A 21824-nucleotide genomic window follows, 5' to 3' on the forward strand; every position below is an offset into this window, starting at 1 on the left:
GCAATATGGTGCTGGTTCGAGGTCTCTTGTCTCTGAATACATCTGCTTGTTTTGCTGCGTTGGGACTTAAACCAGCCGCGGCTGAGTCTCCTGTGTTTCCCCCGCTCTGTTTGTCTCACCTTGCTCCACTGGGACAATGAAAACTCCTGTGAGGAAAGATGTAAATGTTGAGCAGTGTGCAAAATTCTATCCAGTTATTATTTTTGAAGCCAGGTTTCTAGCAGTGCTCAGCGCAGGTGTGTGTGTAGGATCAGGCTCAAAGCGAGTCCAACTACTCTCATAACAAAGAGGCTCAGAGAAAGCTGAGATGCGGCTGCTTGTAGTGGAGCCGGTGTAACTGGAGGCCAAACAAGAGCATTATCTGATAAGGGCTTATTGTTTTGGTTTGCTCAAGAGTTTACCGTGGGGGACAAAGTTTAAGAACAGGTGAAGACTTTATGTAACTGAGACGAATGTTCCTCTAGCAGATGAACTCAGAGATTAATTCTCTTCATGTGGAGCTCTGTAACTGATGTAGACTCTGTTATAACTCTATGTCTGCTCCTTCCCTCTCTCATCTCTCACCCTGCCCTCACAGTCGCCTTCAGGATCTATGACATGGACAAGGACGGCTACATCTCCAACGGCGAGCTCTTCCAGGTGCTGAAGATGATGGTAGGCAACAACCTGAAGGACACGCAGCTCCAGCAGATCGTGGACAAAACCATTATCAACGCAGACAAGGACGGAGATGGCAGGATATCCTTTGAAGAGTTCTGTGCAGTAAGTATTTTGGGGGGTGCGGTGACATTTCTGCTGATGCAGCCGGTTTTGGTGAAGGCAAATGTCAAAGGGGCAAAAAAAAAACTTTAGAGGAACAAACAGCTTTTCGCTCAGGCTTCACAGCGTTGGGTTTCAGGCTCATGCTTGCTGTTGTCAAGGGCTATAAACATAGTGTATAATGTGGCACTAAAACACGCTGACTGTGATACTACAGGAGTGTTGGACCAAGCAACAAATAAAAGGTCACATTTATTCTACATTGAAACCATCCAGCTAAGATTATCTAACAGTATTAATGAGTACAACTGTGAAATAAGCTTATATTTATAGTGAGAAGGCAATAATGAGGAGTGCATGATTCTTATATAAGGAGAGAAGAAGCTCAGAGTTAGAGGTTTGTTTCATTAAAATAATCAGTGAGGAGGGTGGAGAGTTACTAAATTTCTTTGGAAATATGAGTCTTTAGTGACAAATAGGGAGTGACTGCTGTATTACTGCAGGGAGAGGGTTATTGCAACACTGGGTGAGGGAAACCTTCACAGTCAACATGGTACTTCTGTTGGAAAGTTCTCCTTTGTTGAATTGGACATACCATAAAACGTCAGTTAGTAGCCCGGGCTATTATTTGCTTAAATCACTGAAATCAACAGGTCTATATTTGGGACAGGCCTTTAATTCCTTTCACACAAAACTGTTGCTCAGGAAATATGATCAAACAGTTTATTAAAACCAGTATAAATATTACTTCTATAAAAATGAGGCTTCAGATAATATATCAGACAGCACATCACAGAGAGAATTACAGCACCCACCATACCAACGCATCGCTTTCTCCTGTTAAAACAACACTCACAACTTGGATTAATTTTTATTAAAAACCCTTTTGATCTGAGGACCCTTATGGACTTACGGAATATAAATAACTTAAAGGGTAATCAAGGAATTGACACATAATTTGAGGTAGCTAACAACCCGCTTTTACACATCCAAAGAACTTCTGTGAAAAAGATGAACTGCTTAACAACCAGACCAGGCGTCTAAGTGAGACGGGCGTTTATTTGTCAAAATGTGTAGCCACACTGCGGCGTTTAATTGGGACAAGGCTTTTAATTTAGTTTTACGGTAGTACTTTGGCCTTAATTAAAGGTCCAGAGTGTAGGATTTAGGGGCAACTATAGTCAGAATTGGTATATAACATTCATAACTATGTTTACATTAGTTTATAACAACCTAAAAGTAAGAACCGTTGTGTTTTCGTTACCTTAGAATGAGCCGTTTATATTAGGGATAGACCGATATGGATTTTTTAGGGCCGATGCCGATACCGATTTTTTTCCATCACCCTTAGCCGATAACCGATTATGGACTGCCGATTTTCTTGAGCCGATATTTGGGGCCGATACTGCTAAAATAAGAAACATTTATTGAACAGTAAAAAATACTAAAACAAGATGGAAAGTTGAGGTAGATTATTATCATTATTATTATTATTATTATTATTATTATTATTATTATTATCATACATTCAAATAAAAAAAAGAGTTCAGTGCTCTTAAATCTTCCAGCAGTGTCTTTATAAAATAAACAAATATTTAAGCTGAAGCATAAATAAAACAACAACTACTGTACACAGTAGGATTCAACAGCTTTGTTCAACTTAACCACATACTTTCAAATGAAAAAAAGTGCCAGGGAAAAATAAATCCGCGAACCCACCCACGTATCAGCCGATGCCGATACAAGTAAAAAAACTCAAATATCGGCCCGATACCGGTCTATCCTTAGTTTATATCAGTAGCAGTAGCAGTATCAGTATCGGAAATGCCTCCGATACTGCCTAAAATGCGGTATCGTATATCGGCGAGTACAGCCTATGACCAATCCGATACCACGTAATGCCTCACGTCATTACGCATATGCACGCTACAGGCAAACGAAACGGAAACAGAGCGGAGTTTAAAAAGCATTCTGTAGCTTTGAAAATGTCTTTTTCACCAAATTGTGTGGCTGCACTTTAACCTGTGTCTTGATCTGTGTCAACACTGGATAATAATAATAATTAAAAAAAAGTTTTATGGCATTCATTCTACTATTATGTATTTATTTCTTAATATTTTACATAGAGTTTTAGGAGTTGAGACATACAACAATTCATATCCCATCCATTTTTATTTTATGCGTATCGGATCGGTACTCGGTATCGGCAGATACCTAAGGTTGAGGGATCGGAATCGGGAAGGAAAAAGTGGTATCGGTACATCTCTAGGTCCCCCTCCACAGAGTTCACTATGTTGTTCTAAAGTAGCCCAGAACAGACAGAGAAGACTTTCACGTTTTCACATCAGCCACCACACCGCTAAATGCCACTAAATGTTTTATGCTGGACCCTTTAAAAACTAAAGATTTAAGTTTTTTTTAATCAGCTTCATATCATAACATTGTGGGTAGTATGTGTAAATGAACTATGGTAAATGTCCTCCATCTTACTAACACCCAGATCTCCCTGCTCCTCTCCCAGCTTAAGTCTTTCGCTGGCTGTACGTCCACATTTTTGTATGCCCGCCACCACAGACAAAGACTATAGAGGCAGATCAAAAGAAAGACGCCCCCCTCTGTCTCTTCCTCCATCAAACACAGACCAAACTCCAATCACAGGTCAAACTAGACACTGCTGATCAAATATAAACCGAGATTCTGTCACTGTGTTGCCTACTTCTCACTTGAAATGTCTTCAGAAACATATTTTAGTGCAGTGTTTGGCTGTAATGTGATCATTTGTGATCAGGAAGTGGGCACCATACTGTTTCCTGTATTGTGAAAATGAAGGCTGTGAAAATACTGAGATCAGATGGTAAAGCTAAGCAGTGCTGATAAAATATAAACCAAGATTCTGTGTCTCGCCTCAGATGTTTTCTGAAACTTATTTTTAGCTCAACATTTAACAGTTGCTAGCCAGCTGTTTTATTGTTTCCTGTGTTGAAACATTGAAGCTCGCATTACAACACCCTTCAGCGGGAGCTTTTATTGGCCCAGTGCAGCACAGTGCATTGTGGTGGTTGTAGGTTTTCTACCTCAAGCAAAAGCAAATGCCACAGCCCTTTTTCTCTGTTCTCTCTAGTAATGTAGATCCTTTTTTAAAAAGTATTTGCGTCTTCCTCATGCACAGACAGCTCAGGTTTATGAAAAGACCATCTCTCCAGCAGTGAAATGCTGCTTTAAGAGTTATTTATACATTTCTTTAACCACGACACACTCATACAAACCTGCTCCACAAGGTTAAGAGAAACACTTGTAATTAACCTACAAGAATAAAAGACTATTCAGAGCTTTGTAAGAGATGCAGTCCTGCTGAAAGCCAGGCCGCTGATTTCTGGATTAATAGCTGATGGATGATTTGATGTAGATCAGTTAAGACATGGCTGCTCTGTCTCAGCAAACAATAAATATGAGATATTTTGCTAATCTGTGACTGCTGTGAAACAGATTTTAAAACCAATTCAGATCAGAAGCACATGTCCTTAATTATCTAATTCAAGATCAAAGAGGCGAGCAAAGTCTCAGCCACACATAACTCATCTCGCGTTGGACCCCGGTGGAGCCGGCGTTGCTCGGAGACATTTTCTGAACAGAAAGGCAGTAACTCTGACAGACACAAGGCCCACATTCAACGGCTGCATCTCCGGAGCCTTGAACTGAAAAGAGCTCTCGTCCTTGTGGGAGTGTATTTTCAGGATGGCGCAGGAGAGTATTAGATCCCATTTGTAACAAAAGCGGCGCGGCTCAAACACTTGAAGGTTCAGGGAAGAGACGGCGTGACATGATTTCAGTCTGGCTCATAGTACAACTTAACACGTAACGGTAACAAAGAGGGTGTAAAAATAGGACGACGGATATAAAAATAGATTTTTGTCACAAGGTTGTTCGTAGTAAAGGAAAGTGTGTTTACACCTCCAGTGCTGCTGCAAGATCTCAGCAGTATAACAACACATAGGAGTGTTAAAACATAACTGTTGTGTGGGGCTCGAATAAAGGGGCAGTCCGCTGATTTCACACACAGAGTTGGGGTGTTATTTGATGTTTAACAGAGGCTGGGTGATATAGTAGTTGCATTTTGGGACATATAGGATCCCTTTTTTTGGCATTTGACCACAACTAGAGACTTTTCCTGATCAGCTGCTTCAATTTTGACCAGTCCTTAATAGATATGTCACGTGTCCTCCAACTTTATGAAAGTGTGACACTAAATGACACAGCTGTTACATTTAATGGACAATTTTGATCATCTCTTCAAAGTTATAGGATATAGCATATATACGTCCCTAAAACTATATCATGATATTTTTAGGCAATATCTCTTAACATGATATATATGTCAATATTTTTAAACCTCCTTGAAAGCAATTCATCAATGCAAAATCAAACATGACAATATTTCTGACCGAAAACCTTCTCTGATGCTGCAAGGTTGTAGGGATGACTATTGGGTTTTTTTGGTTTTTTGGGGGGTTAAAAAATGATTAATGATAATTAATCATGTGGATATAACGTCTACCCGGGTTAAAGCAAGCATTAAAACAAATGGAAAAGTCTGGTAAGTTGATACATCAACATCATTTATTGTAAAACAGCCTTAAAACCAGGGGAAAAAACACCATATATGCCATATCTTGGTACGATATCCAAAATCTAAGACGATATACAGTCTCAAGCCAACTCAAATTCACCCTAGTTTTGCAATAAGATTTTTTAACTTGGTGTTTTGCCTCGACTTATTTCTGCGCTGCATCCACAATCTAATGTTGCATCCTCTTGAAGGTGTGCTGCTCCTGTCTGGTCGCTGCCCAAAGTACCTTCACACTGAGATATAATTTAATCTTAATATCTTAAGTACTAGTGTCAACATTGTTCATAATGCAGTTTTTATTTCTATGTTATTGTATTTATTTACGTATTTATATTTCACACTCCTGTTCTTACCTCTTATAATTCTCTACTCTACATCGGAGCGACTATAAGGAACCACAATTTCCCCTCAGGGCTGGGGGCCACAGCCCACGAACATCCCATCCACAGCACAATAAGAAAACACTGGCAGAGGGCAGAGTCTCTGCAGATAAACAAACACCACACACTTGTAGTTGGTCATAAGTGATGATCTAGAGGGATTACTTTTCTATGAATTTACACATTATAATGCGGCTTCCAAATAAGTTCAATAACAGACGCAATAACAGAGATATGATTAAGTCACTGTCTTTGGTTTGGTTTTACTCACTGTTTGATGATCCAGGTGCTTCAGTTGGTTCAGAGTTGATTGCTTTGCAGGATGTGTGGAGAGATGCAGGATGACGCTGTGAACTGATTATCTTGACTGTTGAGTTCAAAAAATGAAACAAAATTCCCCAAATAAACAGGCCTTCCCAAAAACAAACTTTAAATCAATGCTGTATCAAACAACTTTATCATACAGTTGAAACTAAGAGTAACCGTGGCCTCTTCCACGCTGCACACTCACCTCAGCACACCTGGCTTCAATCAAAGGTTCCTGAGATGCCAGGTCAGGTGGTGTGTTTGAGTGACTCAAAAAATTATAGGAAAACTAAGTCTTGCTAGAAATGGCTCTGACACATTGATTTTTAGGAAAATCCTGCAGAGTAGACATTTTAAAGTCTTTTATCCAGGAACAAAGCACCAACGTTCACTGTTTGCAGCTTCTTGAAATTAAAGATTTGCTGCTTTTCTCTGTTTCATATCACTTGAAACTGAATTGTTTGGGGTATTTTTCACAGACTTCTCAGTGTTTTCCCACATTTTCAAACATCCGAACCTTAGATAGTGGAATACGTACAGTTTTTTTGGTGGGAGAGGTGTTTTTTCATAGCAGACATTTTGATTTGTCACAGTAAGGAAAGCGCAGATGTAGTCAATAACTGTGTTCCATTTCAATCAGCAGTTTCATGGCCGTGCAGATGTGCATGCTGGTTCACGGTCACGGCTTACTGGGACACTTAATGGAACTGAGCCTTCGTTAATGTCATTTGTAACACTTGTGTTTTTTCTTTCACTGCGTCTAACAGCGCTGGATTTTTGAGTGTGTTTACTTCTGTTTCCCTCTCCCTCTCTCCTCCAGGTGGTCGGAGGTCTCGATATACACAAAAAGATGGTGGTGGACGTGTGAGCGCTCCTCCGCTTGCTGACTCCCCCCCTTCCTCCTCGACACTCGCTTTCTCCACCATCTCTGAAGATCTGCTCAAGACGTCCGGCAAAGCGCTCTCTGTGTAACTCAATGGAAGTATTCTCTCTCTCTTACTCTTACTCTTCTTCTTCTTCTTTCTTTCTTTCTTTCTCTCTGTGAAGCCACTTTTTCTTTCAAAAAGAACCACGGGCCTCGTGAAGCCAACTTTGAAGTGTTATTGAACTGTAAATCCTCTCAATAACCTGGTCGTAGCACTTTAAGAGACTGAAGGACATCTATTTGTCACTCGCAAGAGCAACTCCAATTTTGGATGAGGGGGGAGAGGCTGGTTGGCTTGTTCATATTTCATCCTTTCTTTTTTCTTTTTTTGTTAATTGTTATTTTTGATATTTATTTTTTGTTCTTGTCTTTTATAAAGAAGAAAAAATACAAGTATATCTACGGTTGTCTCGTGAGGGGAAAGTGTATAGCATATTAACACTTGACTTACAGTACAACTAGAAAGTAGGGTATGAAGTGCCAACCAGAACATATCCAGAAACCAGTCCGAGTTATTACCTGTCATCACCGCTGTCGCTCACACCGACACTTCCGGCTGCACGACCTCGAGTCATATTACATGCAAGACTAAATTTCTGACTTTCTGTCCTCAGTTTTAGCTCACACACACACACACACACACACACACACACACACAAGCTGTTTGGATTAGACCAGTGAAGCTTCCAGACACTCAGCAAAGCAGTTCATGTTTCTCCTTTACTTGTGATAAGATTTATAGTTTTATTCATACTTAAGAATGTGTTTATCCTCGTTTCCTGTCATGAAATCATAGGTAGATCAAATTAATGCCAAGAAAATGTCTTTACAAAATATTGTGGCTGCAAACTGATACATGGTTTACTCTCGACGAAGCATTTTGCGTTTACCAGTGTGCATCCACGAGACAATCTCCAAAGCAAAACACAGCTCTGCGCTCACACTGACGAAATGAACTGTAGTGGAAAGATTAGATTTATATTTAACGTTCAGAACAGAGGCTGGTGGCGAAGAACTGAGAGTGAGTAGAGAATGGAGTACATAACGATTTAAGGGACTTATCTGCAGGCAGCGTTTTTTAACCAATATGTGTATATTAGCTAATCAATGTGTGCTCGAGGAGACGGCTTTGCCTCTGCTTCACATGAGCCCTTCTGAATACTTACCTTTCTCGCTACAGAGGAGGACGGGTCCGTTTTCTTTAACGCAACACGAACACTTAAAATCTTAACACGTTGGCATGATCAGTGTGCAATGGGATAGAGTGTATATTGTAGTTTATTTTGTTTAGTTTTTATTTTTGGGAACGTGTACATTTCAAAAGTTGGCTTCCTCTCCCAATTCTTTTTTCTGTCACAATCACCTGATTTTCTCCCCCTCCCACCCACTAACACGCAAACAGGGAGAACAACTGAAATTCAACCAAATGTTTATTTCTAAGGGAAAATGCTTCCTACTATAAACGGCATTGGGATGGCTTTTTTATTTTTGCTTTGGAGGCCGACTGCAGGTGTGAACAGGAGTTTTCAGTCAGAGATGTGAATCAGGAGTGCTCCGTTGTCCCTCATCCCAAAGCTCTGCACGGCTTGGGCCTCCCTGTGCTTGCATGACATGGAAATATATTTTTTGTTGTGCATGTAGATGCATTTTTTGAAATAATCCTCTTGTTTACACATGGATGGTGATGTTAATATATTTAAGAATTTAATGGTATACAATATGGATGTTGCCAAACTTTGGTAAATGTACACATATTATGAGAGGTAATCCAAATGAACTGAACTACATGTAACTTTTTGTATTTTACCCGGGTCAGCCAGATGCTTCTATTCCAGTAAAAGTTGCATATCTGATCCTGTCTCAAACTGCCACACACTGTACTCAGCTTAAAGGGGAAATTTTGATGTTTTTTTTCCTTTCTTTTGTATATAAGTATTTGTTAAATGCAGTTCTGGCTCTCTGTTCTCTGTATAGTTCAGACCGCGCTTTAGTTTGTAAGTGCTATTTTTTCTCAGAGGGACTTGGGTTCTTTTTAGTTTGTGTGGGAGATATCTGAAAAGATTTAAGTTTGAGAACCTTTTTTTTTTCCTTTTTCTGCATGCTGCATCTTATGCTGTGGGACTGTTGGAAACTTGATACTGTATGAAAATTAAATAAAATTTAAATAAACTTTGAAATGTTGAAAGTAATCCATGTTTTGGGTCATTTTTCATTTCCCCTCCCTCAGGATGTCACTGACTGGACTGTATGCAGGGGGTCCACAGGTGTCAGACAGCTTTTTAAGACCTGTTCAAGACACATTTCAGGACTAATTTTGGACAAATCAATTTACTTATTTAAATATCGCAGGTAAGCAGTGCAGGCACGTACTATATGTGTGGTCTTGAGCAGTGTCTACTAGTGTCTACATTTTGGCAACAGATAAGTGCAAGTATGAAGTAAAATGACATGTAACACTAGAGATGTGGACTTCAGCAGAACTCAAGCGGAGGAAAAATAAATATCTGCTAAGAATATTATTGTGGCATGTAAGAAATCCTTAACCAAGAAATTGCCATAAAAAGAAATACCAAGTATTGATGAATGGATTGACTTGGTTCATAATATCTATGTAATGGAGAGACTGACTGTCAGTTTGAGAACCCAGGAGATTTTTATTGAGAACTGGATAAAATGGTTGATATGTCTCAAACATTAGACCTGACTTTGTCTAAACTAGTATTAGAACACTGATGTGACTTGTAGCCCCCCCACTGTCTCTGTATGTTTGTCTTGTTTCAACATTCTTGATTTAGTTATAATTTATTCTGATGATTTTTATTTATGCTAGAACTTGTAAAATTATTATTGTACTTATTTATTTACCCCCTTTTTTTGCTTAAGGTCTTTATGTTCATCTGGTTCTGGATTTCGTTTACATATGTTCATACTGCTTCTATAAACCAATAAAGAGAGAATTACAAAAAAAATTGATGTTTGCAGTAGTTACGACCTCACAAATTGAAATCTAAGGCTGTTTAATGACTTAAGGCCTTATGTTGTAACACTGAATTTAAGACATCTGAAGATTTTCTAAGGACCTGTAGACACCCTGGTACAGCCATGATCACACTTGATTTGTCAGGCAGCAGCAGACAGTAGGACTATCAGTGTTAATGAAGTAGGTTCTGATCAAAAACCTGACACCTTATAACTTCAGTAGTTGGGTTGCCATCTAAATGTAGCACGAATTTTAGCCAAATTTTCAGACAGTTGGGAAAAGACAATGTAAGTATATGCGATTTTCTGTTAATGTGAATATTGGGAGTTAATTCTCTGGTCAGGGGCCAGTGCAGAAGAGGAGGGCGCAACAAGTTGATGTAATTAAAAAAGCACCCGTCAAATCTTAAACTAAGGAACACAATGGATGTGTGATAACAAAAGCACACTGGTCAATGGAAATACAGAGTTTTAAACCAGTGGTCCCCAACTGGTGGGTCCTGGGTCCATTGTGAATGGACCATGAATAACTCGTGAACGTGTTAAGTCTGTAAAAAGTCCAGTGAATTTCCCGCACAGAGCTTTTACTTTGAAGTGCGGTTCTCTGCTGTAGAGTGAGTGACTAACGGACAGCTACATGACAGAGATACAAACTAGCTCAATGACATGGCCAAATGCAAGTATGATGCTGAACACACTGAGCTGTGTGGACCTGGAACAATGACTAAAGAGAAATCAGGACCCTGTGGCTGGACCAGTTGGGAACCACTGTTTTAAACAACTAATATCACAGCTGCGTGCTCTTGGAAGAGTTCTGGGAACATCCCTGTGTGCAGAAGCATGTTAAGAGATGACAGACAGCATGCAGTGGCCTGTGCAAAGACGATACAATGTGACTATAAGTTACATTATTTATTTGCTGGATGTGTTTGTATTGCAAAGTAGTGGCATAAACCTTTTATTGATTCACCTGCTTTTTGTCTTTTCCACTCTACATAAAAATATGTGGATAAAAAGCATCTAGTGACAAATTAAACTCATTTGTTCGTCGGGATTGAAATTATTTATTTACACAAACGTATGCTCACAGATAGTCGCACCCTGTTAATGCATGTATCATTATTTAGCCTCATGTTTGGGGTCAACTGACCCAAAGTGTGTCAGCTTTGTGCATGAGGCCATGACAGAGGAACCTGAGGTGTCAGTCCAAACAGTCACAGATCAATGTAGGGTTCCATCAATGGGAGGAGGAGTGGAGGATAAATACACACTGCAGCCAATCAGGCTTCAGAATCTCTCAGCAGTCCGGCTGGCCACCACCCTGATGTTGCCGTAGACCTTTGAAGGTGGACTTCCTGTAGAGGCAAAAGGGGGTTTAAAGGTCAGTTTTGAGCACTACATGTGCTTTCAAAGAGTTCCAGATGTGACATAAACAAATATCTTTCTTACCTAAGATTAAGTTACATATTGCTGTCCGGGCCATCTTGATATTCTGGAAAGATCCTAGTAAGTGAACTTTTCTGTTGAGAGACAGATGAGGGAGAGTTAAAAGCTTCAGTTAAGAGAAACAAAAGAGGAGGCATTTCTCTGTGGTCTGTAAGTCATCATCATCATCATCATCATTCCCCCGAGGGAGGACTTCACAACTGCCAGTAAGTAATTCTATCAGTGATAAAATGCTGATGAATAATTATGTTGCTAAAATAGTACCAGCATAATCTAGTAATGGTGGAAGGAAAGATGACTCACGTGTCTGCAAGCACAATGCGAGTCTTTGTGACGTTCTCAATGGTGAATTTGGTCTTCCCTCCCTTTCCTGCTATTCTTCCGATGGCTCTGGATAAGTGGTCTCCCTTCAGAGGTTTCACTGCCAAGACAAACGTCATGAGACGACATAGAAAACAATTAAATACACATCAAGAGGACGGTGAGTTCATTCTGCAGCAGCGGACGAAAAGGGTGTAAAAAAAAATATCATGTCGGTACAGTGCCAGCTTACCGTCTGTGACATCGAAGCTTTCTAGGAAAAGCTCATCTAATCTGATCAGAGCTAAAGCATCCTGGAAAGAGAAAGTGTGAGCGTTAACGCCGTATAACCACAGCAGTCTATTAAAGGTGACAGTAATTAAAGAATAAAAATGGGCTTATAAATTTAGGAATATCTGACAAAAATATTTGCAACATTTGGACGATACAATCTACAAAAATCTCTGCAGGTTTTACAGACTGTTTGACTATGGCTTTATCTTTTCAGCAGTGCAGAACACTGACTTGTTGATGTCAAATACTTTGACAGTTCAGTACCAGCACACCAAAAATGAAATCCAATTCCTAATCCTGAATCTCTACCACTGTCCCCACACTTAACAGTGTCTAAAATACACATTTTGTACAAAAACAGACTGAAAAACCTGATAAAAAATAATCATGCAGTCATGAAATGAAAACATGCAGAGCTCACCAAACCCTTTCATCAGTGTACTTACTTCAACCTGGAATCCCAGAATAAACGCTCTAACAAAATCTGTTGCTTTAGTGAGTGAGGCAATATCCTCTGTTTCTTTGCATGTCTGAAAGAAGAAAAGCATATTACATAACTATAGGCGCCAGAGAAAAACAGTGCTAGTGGGTATTATTGTAAAAATGCTCAGTCAGGTCAGCAAGGCTTCAATATGATGGAGAAACTTACTTTGATTTCAACATTCCTAGTTTTGAGGTTGAATCTAACTTGAAGCTGCAGGTTCTCTACAATGGGGGTGAAAATCTTCAGCCAGTTTTCTTTCAGCGGGGTGTACCTGTGAGCTGGGACGGGGATTTTGCGCATCTCAGTTGGTCCCTGAAAACACACACAAAACAATTATTTCACTGCATAACTGTGTTCTGTGGCACTAAAGTGGGATTCATTTGAATACCACTAAAGTTACAAAATCCAAAAACTTTGCCTTAAAAGCAAAAACACATGATTAAAAGTCAAAGTCGTGCAGAACACAGTGCCTTGAGAGTGAATAGAAGTCTTAGCAGCACAATGTGCTAAGCACACTCGTCACTGTGACTGATTGGCCTTTTCAGTTTTTAATTACTGGTGCATTAATTTGCATTCTTAATTTTAAAGTTGTGGGTGGCCTCACTAATCCTTATAATGCTGGGTAGGTATTAGGTATGAATATTTTAATTTGGAAACTTATTCTACAAAGTAGCTGGTGACTGCAGCCATTACACAAGCGTACTGTTGCATGCAGTGAAATAAAAGTCTCAAAAATCAGTATAATGCAAAAAAGAACCACACAACTGCGGTTAATTATTAAAGTTTTGCCTTCCAGTGGTAGCCTGTAACAAAGCATATTTATCTAAGTATTGTGCTCCAATACTTTACTTGAGTATATCCAGGTAAATATTGTACTTTCTACTCCATTAAATTTGTCTGACAGCTTTAGTTAATTTGTCATACCCTTCCTATAAGTGAAAATCATTGGTGATATTGAATTTGTATTTTCCTGGTAAACTACATGATGTGTGTTCAGAGAATAATCCTACTTCTTAAGATTAGAAACTATTTAAAAACCCTCATGGGTCCACTGGAATATGAATAGTCACAAAGCTGAAAACAAGACTGTTTTTTCTGACACCATGACAAGCTGACAGCTAGGCTATAGTTTAATCTATGGGGTTAAAACAAGTACACCTATAAACATCTACAGCCGTAAAATGCAACATACACACTAATGCAGCAGCCATTTTAATCCAAATGATCATCTATAGTCGTAAATTACTGACAGGGAACATTCAACTGCACAATGACTACTTAAACCTGTCATAAAAAATACATTAAAGCAATAATACTTAAATACTTTTACTGAAGTAACATATTTAATGCAGGACTTTTACTTTACACAGAATATTTTTACAGTGTTGTATTATAAGTTGTACTAAGGATCTTAATACTTCTTCCACTACTGCTGATCCTCCCTGACTCACTTGTACAACATACTTGCAGTAGCTTTATTTAGTGCAGTCACAAGACAACAGTGCGCATGCGCGAAATAGTTTCTAGTTCTAGACGGAGACAAATAACATTGAATAAACAAGTGTTTGTATTTGTATTTGGTACCACTGACAGACCACACAGAGCACATGTACACAGTCAGTAGTTACCCTTAATTTGTCGCTTGATATCGGTGGAAACTGCGGCCGCTTGCTCGCCACGGGCCCCTCAGTGTCCATGTCCGCTCCATCTTGGTCGCGTTTTCGCTTCTGACTCTTTTTAGACTTCACCTTTGTGAAGGACTCCGTGTCGTCTTTACTCTCCATGGCGGGGCCAGCCTCTGGGGTTGTAGTTTTATCGGTGTCCATCCCTGAAACTAGTTTTAAATCAGATTAAACGGTCAAAACTGAGGCTGATGTGGGATACACAGGCATGAGGGTGTCCTCGTGCGACGAAAAGGACCTCAACGGCCACATCGTCGACGCCTGTAGACAGAAAATAATTATTATTCGAGTTTTAATCAGCAAATATGTCTCATTTAGGGACTAAAATTGAGTTTAAAGTAACAATATTACTGAATATATTGCCTATGTCTCTAAAATACGTCAAATGCTTAACTTAAATGAATGATTTTCTTCAGGCATCTCTTCGGGCAGCCCGCACGCTCAGCTGTAGCCTATGGCTGTAGCAGGAGCTCAACGTCATTTGTTTTGGCAGCTAGCTGTATCGCATGGCAGTCTTGTAACTTTAACTAGAAAAAAAAAACCGTTTTACACTTTATCTTATAAACAGTAAAGATGTCATCGCCGCTAGCAAAGCCTCAGATTATCGCGCATTTCCAGAAGAGTTTGAACTACACGGTGTTTGACAGTAAATGGATCCCCTGCAGCGCGAAGTTTGTCTGTCTCGGGAACTTTCCAAGAGGAACCGGAGTAATGCAAATATATGAAGTGCAGCACGGAGAAGCTCAGCTCGTCAAGGAGGTCGGTAACACTGAAATATTTTACTCCTGTTTGGCCGTGTCCCTTTTATTCCTCATAAATACATCACGTAAACAGCGTATCTTTGGGGCTAGCTAACTAGAAACTAAGGTCTTGTCAGTTGAGTGTCTCCATAGCAACAAGCAACATGAAAACGACGTCTAACAGTATTTGAACACCCCATTTATGTTAATACAAATGCTGTCAAAATTGGGGTTAACAGACAGTATACAACCCAAACCATTGTACCTGCCCAGTGCACCTGTCCTTAATATAACATTAATTAACAGCACTACATGGACATGAGAGGTTACTAACAGTTAATAGGTTCTTCACACACAGTCAGGTCTATGGTGGAACAGGCTAACAGGCCACTTGAGGCAAATAGTTAAAATGCTTTAAGTGTCTTTGCCTTCCTGACTGATTCTTCTCTAGTCTGGTCTTCTGCTAGTGTCCTTGTCACCACTGGTAGCATGAGGCGGCACCTGCAGCCCAATCAGGTTGCACAGGTAGTCCAGCTCCTCCAGGATGGCACATACATACGTGCTGTCAGAAGAGGGGTTGCGGTGTGTCCCAGCACAGTCTCAAAAGCATGGAGGAGATACCAGGAGTCCGGGCGAGAGCTGGAAAGGGCCATAGAAGGGCATCAACCCAGCTGGCCGGTATCTGCTCCTTTGTGTGAGGAGGAACAGGAGGAGCACTGCCGGAGCCCTACAACATGACTTCCAGCAGGCTACTGGTGTGCATGTTTCTGACCAAACTGTCAGAAACCGACTCCATGAGGGCAGCATGAGGTCCATAAGTCCTCTAGTGGGACCTGTGCTCACAGCCCAGCACCGTGCAGATCGACTGGCATTTCCTTGAGAACACTAGAATTGGCAGGTCCGCCTTTGGCACCACATTCTCTTCATAGATCAGAGCAGGTTCACACTGAGCACATGTGACAGGCGTGAAAGAGTCTGAAGACGCCATGGTGAACGTTATGCTGCCTGTAACATCATCCAGAATGACTTGTTTGGTGGTGGGTCAGTGATGGTCTGGGGAGGCATATCCATGGAGGGTCGCTCCATGTCATAGCCAGCAGTACCCTGACTGCTGTTAGGAACCAGGATGAAATCCTCAGAGCGATTGTCAGATCTTACGCTGGTGCAGCAGGCCCTGGGTTCCTCCTGGTGCAGCGGGCCCTGGGTTCCTCCTGGTGCAGGGCAAGGCCCAGCCTCATGTGGCCAGAGTGTGTAGGCAGTTCCTGGATGACGAAGGCACTGATGCCATCGACTGGCCCTCTCATTCTCCGGGCCTAAATCCAACCAAGCACCCATGGGACATTATGTATCGGTGTACCTGACACCGCCAAGTGCCGCACAACAATTCGTTTACTGTGTAACATTACAAAACTGGGTTCTGTGGCACTAGGGATTTATTTGAATACCACTTTAGTTACTTAAAGTTGCAAAATCCAACAATGTCTTAAAAGAAACACACACAGGATTGACACATTGCGTTAATTGCTCGAGGTTGAACCAAAAATAAATATATGGTGTTCCTCCCTTTTTCACCGCTTGTTGCATAGCCTCATTTTGGTGCTAAAAAACTTCCCTTCTATGTTTCAGGTGGAGAAACCCAAAGCCATAAAGTGTGGGACATTTGGGGCCACCTCTCTTCAGCAAAGACACATAGCAACTGGGGATTTCGATGGAAATCTCAATATATGGTATTTTATCCACATCCATTCATGTCACACCATCTGTGTATTGCCATGAAATTAAATGAAGGAAATGTTATAAAAGCTGAACCTTAATTAATTTTTTTAACACAAACCACTTCATGTGCTTACTGCTGAGCCCAAATTCAAAGCTGTTTTAATTTTTACAGCTCAATTACAATTGGCCTCTTCATGAAAAAATGTTTTTATGATTACCTGCTGTCTGACTGAATTGAAAGCAAGGCCACCTTGACCCTGTTTTGAAGTCTACTTGTTCGTTCAAAAGCAGATGCTTTTGTTGTCCGCAGGAATCTGGAGATGCCTGAAGTGCCGGTGTACACTGTGAAGGCCCACAAAGAGATCGTGAATAGCATTGATGGTGTTGGCGGCCTGGGGATTGGCGATGGTGCGCCTGAGGTAGTCACTGGAAGCAGAGACGGTAAGAACATTAAAGTTTAAAGCACTTTACATTTAAAACCTTTTGAAAGCAATAACATAAAGAATAGAAAGATGTTAGCAAAAATCAAATTCCTTTGGGTGTTACAGGGACAGTAAAGGTGTGGGATCCCAGACAGAAGGATTCACCTGTTGCCAACATGGAGCCCATTGAAGGAGAAACAAAGAGGGACTGCTGGACTGTTGCATTTGGTGTGTGAAGTAAAAGTTTTCAGCTTTTGAAAGCACCTACATCTATAAGGTTTGTATATGAATATATATATCAAAAACACTGTTCATTCATTTTCCTTTGACCCCATTACTACAGGTCACGCCTTCAACGATCAGGACCGCTGTGTGTGCGCTGGCTACGACAACGGGGACATCAAACTCTTTGACCTGCGGAACATGTCTCTGCGGTGGGAAACCAACATTAAAAATGGGGTGAGGTCAACACTTGTGTTGAAATGTTAAAACATAAAAAACAGATGCTAATATGTGGCGTGACAGCCCACATGGCATGTTAGTTTCCTTTTGAAGTTGTTGAACATTCAGGAGATTTCCCTCTTGATTTCTTTAGTCAGACAGTGCGGCACCACAGCAAGAAAATATGTTTCCATTTCTGAAGAAAATGGAAACAAATTCAGCCTGAAACACAAAGACTAGTCCTCATATTGAGACCTGATGTTTTTATTAGGATAATCTGTCCAAACATACATTATTTCTTTTACATTGCAACCTGCAGTTGAATCAGAAAGTAGACACAAACAGGGACAGACGTGGAGACAGAGCTGAAAATGACTTCCCAGTAAGACTGTACATAAAACCACAAGTGAAGTCTGAGGTGAATGCGTGTTCCCTTCACACGCCATGTAAAGCACTGCGCTGATTTTATTACACAGCTGTCTCTCTTATTCATCACCTCTTGAATATAGGTGAACCTGCCAGGCGTCATTACGTCCATTTCAACACTGCTGCATGGACAGTAGTTTTTGGCAGAGCCAGGCCGTGTGATAAATGTCCAGGAAGTGACTGTTATTTTTTCTTACATCACGGCCAGGTATGCTGCGTGGAGTTCGACAGGAAAGACATCAACATGAACAAGCTGGTCGCCACCTCACTGGAGGGAAAATTCCATGTCTTTGACATGAGGACCCAACACCCCACCAAGGGCTTCGCCTCTGTTTCCGAAAAGGTAATTGACCCGGGTGGAGAGAGCCAGACGGATGTTTGGCTCCCACGTACGGGAAAAATGTCAAAAGGTTATTATCGTTATTATTGTTTTTACATTTGTCTGGTACGGAGGGAAACGGGGGCGCACATCGCTCTGCCCGCTTTCACAGCTGGAAGTGTTTGGGCTTGTGTTTGTCTAATATTCTCTGTGGCTTTGTGACATTGGCCAAAAATGACAGTGGGCCGGCGAGGAGAGAGAAGTGTGGCCTTTTTGTGGGAACATGCAAGAAAAACACACTTAAACTAGCGCTAGTGCGCAGCACAGCTCTCAAAGTGTCTGCAAGGTCTGAGAGATCAGAGGCCTCAGCTTTCTAAATATTTGTCCAGTTCTTCAGAGCGATCAACAGTTGGCACATCAATGTCTCCAGCTATGAATCATAAGGTTCCACCACCAGGAATTTTGGTCTAGAATAAGATCAGTGCAGCTCTACAAAGCCTAAACACAAAGCTTTGGATTTTTGTTTTGTTACATTAATTTAAATATAATTATGATAAGCATCTCAGAACAGTGGATGAAAGTGGAGAGTGGATTCTGAGGGCATTATTTGCTGTGGTTTTGTTAAACAGTCATTGGATTCATTCATCTAAAAATAAGGCCTTAATTAGTATTAAAATGTCTTGACTTAATCTTTCAAAAGTGTTAAAATACTAATACATCTGAAGCTGCATTTTATGAATCATGTTTTTCTGTCGTTGCATTGTAAAATCTCAAATTTGTAACAGCTACTTTTTAAAAATAATGTACAGAATGCTCACATAACTGGACAACATGGAGAAATTGCCTGTTTAACCACGATTCTGTGTAATGGCTGAAACAGATACAAAGCAATGCGTACGAGGCTCGGTGTATTTTGTGCAAAAAAAAAAATTCAAACTCAGCACAGTAGAAATCAAGGCAGTTGAATCTCACACACAGTGAGAAAATTGTTCTGTCCTACCCTTGTAGGACCCCGCCACTCAGCATTTGGGCAAAATCTTCCTTAATCCAAAGTAACTGATGTCAGTTCACATTTGTTGTTCTACAGTTTTGGTTACTGTAAAGTTGGTGTTCAAATTTCACTCAGATTGGCATTAAAGGGTCTTAAAAAGTCCTAAATCTAACTTGCCTTAAACCAGTGTTTCTCAAATGGTGTGCCATGATGCCAGTCCAGGTGTGCCGTGGATTTTGTGATAACCACACATTATTATTGCAGTATTCAGCTGGGCCTATAGAAATGTTATGAACTGATTTTTGATTGACTGTATCAGTATGGTGTGTGCACCTGTTTCCTAATAAAGAGGCAAACTCTAGCTGAAAAATGTAATTTAATATAATTTAATTTAACTTAATTAAAAACTTTACTGGGAACCTATTTGTTGCTGTACTCATGGGAGTTAAAAGTGTGTGACACATCAGAAGCCCTGATTGGCAGCCAGTGTGAGAAAGCCATGGGTAGGACAATGGTTGCATTATTGTACGGAACAAATTACATTAAAGCACCAGCGAAGACGACCCACCACCAAACTGTCAGTAGACAGTATCATGAAAGCTACCCATCTTATTTTTTTACCCGTCTTATATTTTATTGTCTAATGTCGTGATAAGAGTGATAACACACATTATGGAAGCTATTGTGCACAGATATAAATACAGACGCACCCTTTGGTGTGACTTCGGCACATAAGTTTTGAAAACCACTGCCTTAAACTGAATCCTGTCGATCACTGCTCGTGAACTGTGGTCAAACTGCTAAACTAGGCATCGCTGATCAAATCTGCAGTTTGTCAGACTTTTCAGCTCCAATTGTTTGTTTTCCGTGAGCCCTGGTAGATTCTAGCAAATGCCACGAGAAGCAAAAGGAGTGGGAGGAGGAGAAACCTATTATGTGTCTCATGTGCTTCTGTGTGAGTACAGTTACAGTCTCAGCACACATGACAAAAGTTGTTTTTTATAAAAGATGCCAACTGTATTTTTAATATTAAACAATGTATTTTTTTCTGAAGGTGTTCTGCATAAGTAAAGGCTCAGTAACAGCTTTCCACAGTGCAGTCTGCTCTATTTGACATAAGAGAAATTGGAGTGTTGGGGAAGGTGTGAGCAGAGCAAACAGGCCTGATAGCAGAAATCACACTGAGGATAAGAACTAATGCATCAATGACATCCCTTTGAACAGACTTAAGAATTTAACGTCATACTAAAGGGAGAGTCAGAAGTGTTTAAGTGACAATATTGTTGACAAAAGTGACGCACATGCAAGGCCACATTATTTGACCCTCAGCAGATGCACGAGGTTATGAGGTTTTCAACACAGGTTTACAGTGTCTCGGTGCTCAGGAAGGTTTTAAGAATGAATTTCTAAAGCAATTGTTTTGGGAATTAAATGATCCCTCTGCTTTATTTCAGGCTCATAAGTCGACCATCTGGCAGGTGAAGCATTTGCCTCAAAACAGAGACATCTTCATGACCGCAGGAGGAGCAGGCAACTTACATCTCTGGAAATAGTAAGTAATCCAGCCTTAACTCCAACAGTCTTTGTTCCATTTCAGGATGCGTAATCAGTCATCATGATGGTTGTTTATAAGAATCACATTTCCTGCTTTACTGTAAACTGTTCTATAAAATATTTATTTGTGCATCGATTTTATTTCCAGTGAGTATCCCGCTCAGAGAAGCAAAAAGGGGTCAGATGACATGGATGTGGGCGTAGCTGGCTCTGTTAACCTCCTACAGAACGCTACCCTGTCTACTCAGCCGATCGCCAGCCTGGACTGGAGCCCCGACAAGCAGGGCCTGTGTGTGTGCGCGAGCTTTGACCAGTCAGTCCGCGTGCTCATTGTCACCAAGCTCAACTCGGTGTGAAACAGTAGACCAGAACAAAAACTGACGGTCAGGATGTGTGCAGCCTGATATGAGATGAGACATAATGTCAGAGACACCAACAGTGTGTAAATCACTGCCGTTCTGTCAGGCTGAATAGTCTTTTATTAGAAGACAACAATTTCCTCCTGCGTGTCTTGGCTGCTGTCTTTCTAGATTTTGTAGAGTCGATACTCATCCTCAGAAATGTCTTGCCAGGAAACCGTTTAACTCAAATGAACTTGGAAATCCTTGGTTGGTGTTATGCTGTGTGGTCTCTGTTAAATGCTAGCCTTGAAAAATGTGTAGTGCTTGGCTGAGCCCTGCAGGCAGTGTTAACCTGGAGTGCAGAGAAATCCAATGATACCTTTCTTGTATTATCAAAAGAGCCTCTAATGGGATGAAGGAATGAGTCATTTGGCCTCTGGCTTGGAAAAACAGTTTGGGGATCAAGATTTAATGTTTTTTATCTGGTTTCATTTTTGTAGGATGTTCACTGAAACACGTCTTTTGTTGCACTATTGGTGGATGTGTTGTTCTCCAGTTTTGTCTGTTGTTGCTGTTGTCACTTTTGATATTCCATTTTTATTGAGAGCTCTGTTTTTTCAAATTAAATGGGCTTTTGGAGAAAAAGATGAACATTTTCTCAGTGTCCCTGTCCAATATGAATAGCTTAGCTG

The 21824-nt window shown here is 40.6% G+C and overlaps 3 protein-coding genes across 3 annotated transcripts in view; 2 read left to right on the forward strand and 1 right to left on the reverse strand.

Annotated features, from left to right (window-relative positions):
• LOC125903134 (calcineurin subunit B type 1) overlaps positions 1–9186 on the forward strand; it is a 43271-nt gene extending 34085 nt beyond the window's left edge. Inside the window, exons 5-6 of the mRNA XM_049599844.1 lie at positions 578–762; positions 6893–9186. Coding sequence (XP_049455801.1) covers positions 578–762; positions 6893–6940 — 233 coding nt within the window. The 3' untranslated portion in view covers positions 6941–9186. The remainder of the gene's footprint in view (positions 1–577; positions 763–6892) is intronic.
• Positions 9187–11016: 1830 nt separating this feature from the next.
• On the reverse strand, positions 11017–14426 carry pno1 (partner of NOB1 homolog). Its single transcript, XM_049599843.1, has 7 exons — positions 14129–14426; positions 12666–12812; positions 12463–12546; positions 11976–12036; positions 11726–11843; positions 11426–11496; positions 11017–11331 (listed from the first exon to the last, which is right to left on the reverse strand). The coding sequence occupies exons 1-7, from the start codon at positions 14324–14326 to the stop codon at positions 11264–11266; spliced, it is 747 nt and encodes a 248-aa protein (XP_049455800.1). The 5' UTR covers positions 14327–14426; the 3' UTR covers positions 11017–11263.
• A 148-nt stretch (positions 14427–14574) lies between these two features.
• dnaaf10 (dynein axonemal assembly factor 10) lies at positions 14575–21783 on the forward strand. Its single transcript, XM_049599842.1, has 8 exons — positions 14575–14941; positions 16549–16649; positions 16949–17079; positions 17187–17288; positions 17404–17519; positions 18136–18270; positions 20692–20789; positions 20940–21783. Exons 1-8 carry the CDS (start codon positions 14756–14758, stop codon positions 21145–21147), a joined length of 1077 nt encoding a protein of 358 aa, XP_049455799.1. The 5' UTR covers positions 14575–14755; the 3' UTR covers positions 21148–21783.
• The last annotated feature ends 41 nt before the right edge of the window (positions 21784–21824 follow it).

Source organism: Epinephelus fuscoguttatus, linkage group LG16, assembly GCF_011397635.1.
Source record: "Epinephelus fuscoguttatus linkage group LG16, E.fuscoguttatus.final_Chr_v1".
Classification (NCBI taxonomy): domain Eukaryota; kingdom Metazoa; phylum Chordata; class Actinopteri; order Perciformes; family Serranidae; genus Epinephelus; species Epinephelus fuscoguttatus.

Excerpts from the sequence above, each read along its gene's own strand:
- pno1 (XM_049599843.1), bottom strand. The coding sequence starts at position 14,326 with ATGGACACCGATAAAACTACAACCCCAGAGGCTGGCCCCGCCATGGAG. Across the intron at positions 12,813-14,128 it reads TATCAAGCGACAAATTAAGG|GGACCAACTGAGATGCGCAA; the intron begins GTAACTACTGAC and ends GTGTGTTTTCAG. Across the intron at positions 12,547-12,665 it reads CTAGGAATGTTGAAATCAAA|ACATGCAAAGAAACAGAGGA; the intron begins GTAAGTTTCTCC and ends TTCTTCTTTCAG.
- dnaaf10 (XM_049599842.1), top strand. The coding sequence starts at position 14,756 with ATGTCATCGCCGCTAGCAAAGCCTCAGATTATCGCGCATTTCCAGAAG. Across the intron at positions 17,080-17,186 it reads AGTCACTGGAAGCAGAGACG|GGACAGTAAAGGTGTGGGAT; the intron begins GTAAGAACATTA and ends TGGGTGTTACAG. Across the intron at positions 18,271-20,691 it reads TCGCCTCTGTTTCCGAAAAG|GCTCATAAGTCGACCATCTG; the intron begins GTAATTGACCCG and ends GCTTTATTTCAG.